This window comes from Malus sylvestris, chromosome 9 (assembly GCF_916048215.2).
Source record: "Malus sylvestris chromosome 9, drMalSylv7.2, whole genome shotgun sequence".
NCBI classification, from domain to species: domain Eukaryota; kingdom Viridiplantae; phylum Streptophyta; class Magnoliopsida; order Rosales; family Rosaceae; genus Malus; species Malus sylvestris.
Genome location: NC_062268.1, coordinates 11344512 through 11350004, shown reverse-complemented (window position 1 = coordinate 11350004; position 5493 = coordinate 11344512). Strand labels below are relative to the sequence as shown.

At 33.7% G+C, this 5493-nt stretch overlaps 1 protein-coding gene across 1 annotated transcript; it reads left to right on the top strand.

The window, feature by feature from the left end:
* The first annotated feature begins 492 nt into the window (after positions 1 to 492).
* Positions 493 to 4677, top strand: LOC126634244 (putative Myb family transcription factor At1g14600). The gene is made up of 5 exons (XM_050304754.1): positions 493 to 900; positions 1032 to 1108; positions 3866 to 3960; positions 4102 to 4207; positions 4315 to 4677. Exons 1-5 carry the CDS (start codon positions 735 to 737, stop codon positions 4543 to 4545), a joined length of 675 nt encoding a protein of 224 aa, XP_050160711.1. The 5' UTR covers positions 493 to 734; the 3' UTR covers positions 4546 to 4677.
* The last annotated feature ends 816 nt before the right edge of the window (positions 4678 to 5493 follow it).

The window sequence follows — 5493 nt, the reverse complement described above, 5'->3', positions numbered from 1 at the left end:
TAACTAATTAATCGGTGCTTAAAGGTATATTACATTATATACCTACCTAAGTCCTAAATAGTTGCACGATTACATCATGTTCTTGACTTTCGTTGCTTCTGTCAGTTCAATATACAATGGTCTCTCAAGGCACTTAATTTCCATCTTATACTTGTTCTGTAAACAATTCTCATCGATCACATGCATATATCTGCTTCAATTTTTGAATAATTGTTTGATTTGACTAAAAATTTCAAGCCAATATAGTAAATTGAAACCTTAATTAATTATATGAGGATATATATCAGTCATTGCTTAATCGGAGGTTGATTTTATAAAATAACATATTAGTAATTTGCAAAGAGCAAGGAAATGGTCCGAGACAAATATTCCCCAGCATTTTCTAAAAGTAGAGCCTTGTTTTTTACTTATTTATAAGATAATTAGCAGAATATTTCAACATGAATACATGACCAAACACTCCAAGAAAAAATAGAATAGAAACATATATATGACCAAAACAAAGTAATTATAAACGAAAAGTAGTTGTAACAGGCCCTTTATAAGTCGTCGGTCGTAGACTGATCAACATTTTTATGGTTGCCGCTAGCTGCTGCCTGCGTTCATATTAATTCTAGGTAGCTTGCCATACTACTACCCCATTCGCATATTAACTCATTCATCACAAAGCTTGTACTACATGTGAAGAGATCTCTAGAGCTCCGAGGAGGATCCTCAAGCATTATTCTGAATATATGCATACGAATACGATTACGATGTCGAAGAAAGAAATTATGAAAGGTAGTTCTCATAGAATTGGAGTGAGGAAATACCACAAATCTGAGCTTCCACGCTTGCGGTGGACATCTCAACTGCATGAACTCTTTGTTGAAGCTGTTCAAAGCCTTGGAGGAAAATACAGTAAGTGCAATTCATATACATAATTGGTCGCTTGAATTGGCTTAGATTATATATATAAATATGTATTATATAATCTAAGCTATCTTGAATTCATAGAAATTCAATATTTAAGCATGTCTTGATTTCTGCAGAAGCCACTCCCAAGCGGATTTTGCAGATGATGAGTGTGAAGGGACTGGAAATTTCTCATGTCAAAAGCCATCTGCAGGTATAAATTTTCATATTACTACATGAAAAGAAATTGTATAAAATTAATGAGATACTTGTAAGGCCGATCAAAACCCTACAATTAAAACACTTACCATTATTGACAGATCCAAAAAGAGAAAGAAAAAAAACCCAATGGAAATGGCTAGCAAAACAGAATCAGATATATGCAGTACTTTTGACCTAATTTAGTGTGAGTAGGGTTTTGTTATAATATAAATCATTCCTTCGCTCCATTAATGATGAGATTATCTCTATTTAATTGAAAAGGATCATCAAGTTAATTTTTATAATTCTATATATGGTAAGGAATTAAGAATTTCATCAGTTGGAAAATTGGAATACGATATATAAAATATATCATTCTTAGGTTAATTTTAAAAAGGATCAACAAGTGAAATTTGGAAGAGAAAAAGGGAGAATCTGGAAAATTGAAACCGAAGAAATTAAAGGGTGGAGGTATTGTGGTTTGGAAGAAGATGTAGGATCATGTAAATTATGGAGAAATGGAAGGAGGATGGATGAGAGTATTTTTCGGCTAATTTTAACCTACACTTTGGTTACCTCCTTTGTACTCCTTTCTCGTTTTCTTTAATTTCTACCTTAGAACTTTGTCTTTGTTCCCAAAAACAGTAGACATAACAAGAAATAGCTCTCTGCATAAGGCTCACAGGGATGATTCTATCTTTATCTAGCTAGCTGCATATCTCCTTCGTATATTGGCTTATAAGGCCGTTGCCATTATTGAAAAAGTAGAAATGTGGGCGGTGTCCTAATTCGTATATTATTAATTGCCCTATGTCTAGGTTTCAATCTATTATTAAAAGAGTACGTGTATACATACATTCGATGGTAGTTTTGTTCTTTTTCATTTAGACTTTCTTTGGTCTGTTAATTTTAGATCAGTAATATTATGTTGTTAGACTATCAAACATATTATATTGTCAAACAGCCTCAAATAATGAATTAAGTAAAATCACGTTTAAATATTGTTCGGCCTTAACAACATAACTATATATCTAGCAACATGTCAAAGAAATTCAAGAAAATTCCTCTATTGACTAGATCTAGGTTTCTTAGTTTTAACGATCTACTAACATACATTGACTCCAATATAATATATATATATATGCAATTCTGGTGCAACAAACAATTAACTAATATAGAGCTTAGGGAGGCCTAGAGAGGTATTTAAATAGTTCTGATGCAGCAAACGAGTTAAGTAGTCGTACAGGAAACAATTCGGAAGATCAGTTGAGCCGCAAAAATTAAGGCCTAAAAGCAGATAGTTCTTTTTCTTTTATGATCATTACCATAATTATAATGATTAATAAAATATATTCTGGCACAAAAGAAAAAAACTTAGGCATACTTCCACTTCTGCTGGTAGTATATATATAATATATAGTTTCCGCTGGTGCTAACTCAGATTGATTACTTTTTATCGGAAAATAACTCAGGTTAATTAGCTGATGATGATTTAACCAGTCCTTCAAATGCAATTGACTTCGTCATAAACTATATAAGACAGATTAATTATATATGTTCCTAATTACCTAATCCTCTCTCTCTCTCTCTCTCTCTCTCTCTCTCTCTATGTATATATAGGAGAATGACCAAATCGTCTCAAGCTAGCTAGTTAAATAAAAAAGGGGTCATATTGGTATTAGATTATGGCTAGGTTAAGCAGATTAAGAGAGAGTGAAATAAAACACAAGGGGCAGTTGATTAGTCTCGACTAAAATTGTTGGAAGAGGTCTTGAGAGTTTGATGGGTTGTTGGTCAGTAAAACAAATTAAAACACAAGAGACTTAGTAAGGAATGGAACCAAACTGCAAATGCTTGAAGCCACTCCTGATCAAATGCTTGAATAAAGAAGTGAATCATATGATTAATACGACCATCAAGGAGTTTCTTGTACACCTCTCTTTTTTCTGGCAGTGCCAAACCCCTTCGTCCATTGTTTATTTCAATTAATTTCAGATTTTTTTTAGTTTAGAATATAACAACAATAACAACCAAATCTTAACTCACTAAGTGTGGTCAGTTGTATGAATCCTAAAACACCACTAAGCTCGATTTTGCGTCATGTCTTCCGTTAGCTTCAAGTACTCTATATCATTTATTAAAGTCTCTTACCAAGTCTTCATAGGTCTTCCTCTACATTTTTTTCTCTGAGCTTCCATCTCATAATCGCATCTCCTAACCGGAGTATTTGTAGGTCTTCGGGTCATGTGTCCAAACCACCTTAATTAATTTTCTCTCATTTTATCATCAGTTGCGGTCACTCCTACTTTACTTCGGATATCCTCATTCTTAATCCTATCTTTCCTCATGTGCCCACACATCCAACGAAACATTTTTTTATCTTCCCTACACTTATTTTTTGCACGTATTGATTTTTTGACCGCCCAACATTCTGAGCCATAAAGCATTGTTGATTTTGTTGTCGTCCTATAAAACTTTTCCTTGAGCATCAATGACATAGACGGTCACACAACTCAATTATTAATAAACCAAAGACATTGGTTATTACAACATGGACGTTTTGTTACAGCACAAGAGTAATAAGATATCGTGAGTGGACGTTATGAAATTACCAAAAACATGATTTGATAACATTAATTTTGATGGATCTAATATGTATATACTATTTGTTTAAAAAATACGTATATACTAGTCAGTAGTAGATCGATTCTTCTACGTGCATGTAAGTACTGCGTACTGAATTGGTAGATTCTGGGGGTTTTATTGACAGATGTACAGGAGCTTCAAGGATAATAACATCAATATTTTTTCTGAAGATCACAGCAGTAGTGTCTTCTCCGCTTTCCCAAGTCAAACTCATCAAAGGTATATACACAAAATATTTCCCAACTATACGATTTCATGTAACTGAGCATATAATCTCCATGCATTCTCTAGCTTTGTTTTTCAAGTTAATCAAACATTGGAAAACCTTTTTTCTTTTGGTCTGTTTTTTATCTTCTGCAGGTCATCAGAGAATTATGTAAGATACGATGAGCTAAAAGATATGGAAAATGTAATGCATTCTGAATCTGACGAGGAAGCTGCTGGCAAGCAACATGCTATACACCAGGTACTTCATGTGTGTGTGTGAGAGAGAGACAGCTTTTCTGGGTTCAATGTTAAATTTTAACTCTTGTTTTTTCACAAGTTTAATTGGTTTTCACATTGTCTTTACAGAATACTCATACATCAGAACTCAGCAGATTGTCTATGGATGATCAAACTTGTCAACTGTACGGACTTTGTGAGCTCTCATTGTCGTTTGATCCGGTGACGAACCGAAACCAAAGAGAGAGACAGTTTCGGCCTTCAGCTGATGAGCACTCTAGTTCGGAATCAACCTCAACTGGCAATTTCAGTAACATTCAGGTTGCAGGCAATCACATAAACTTAGACTTAACCATTTGAACATTGTTTCTTCCGCTATAGATAGAAATATCTATAAATCCTTGCTTTATCAATAAGAATTGGTCTACTGTAAAAAAAACACGATCAATTAGTACTACGACGAACGTTATAGATGTTCAATTTTGCCGTCAATCTTGCAAATGCGTTATCGGCCTTTTCAATTTTGCCATCAATCTTGCAAATGCGTTATCAGCCTTTTCGATTTACAGACAGTGAAGCATAAACATAAGCTGGAAGAAACATTATTTATCCAAATCTTATGATGTTGCAAAGTCGACAGTATGCGTGTAGTAGAATAAAGTAAATAAGACACAATATTTACAAGGTTTGGCAAGTAATAGTACTTTCTTTCATTATATGAAATAATAGGAATACAAAATAACTCTCACTATTTTTTCTTTTCTCTGTAGCCTGGCTCACTGGTAATTTCTTCTACATCTCTCTTCTTTTCTCTTCTCTTCCTTTCCTCCATAACTCCTCTTTCTTTCCTCTGTATGTTTTTCTCTCATCTCTTTCTTCTTCTTCTCTCATTTTCCTTCCTCCGTATGCTTTCATCTTATATGAAAAAGATTACTATAGCAACACTATTCACTTTACAAACTTTCCTCAAATGAATAGTAAAATACTGTGCATGAATAGTAACCCATCCATTTTTCTTCATATGAATAATAATTCATCTGATTTTTCCATGGATGAATAGTAATGAACTATTCATGTGGGCCATCCACATATTATATTACAACACTTCTCCTTGGATGGTCATACGTCAATTTCAGTTGACTTGTTAAAACCTTGATATGTTTTGGATGCTCCCCCTAATGAGTATCTCCCATTGATTTCGAATTCTTTAATCTGACTGATTACTATGTTGATGTAATCTGATACCATTCATGATAGTTGGAGTGTTTGCTTTTGAAGGTGGTTCACATGCGCTCTAAATTTTAATTG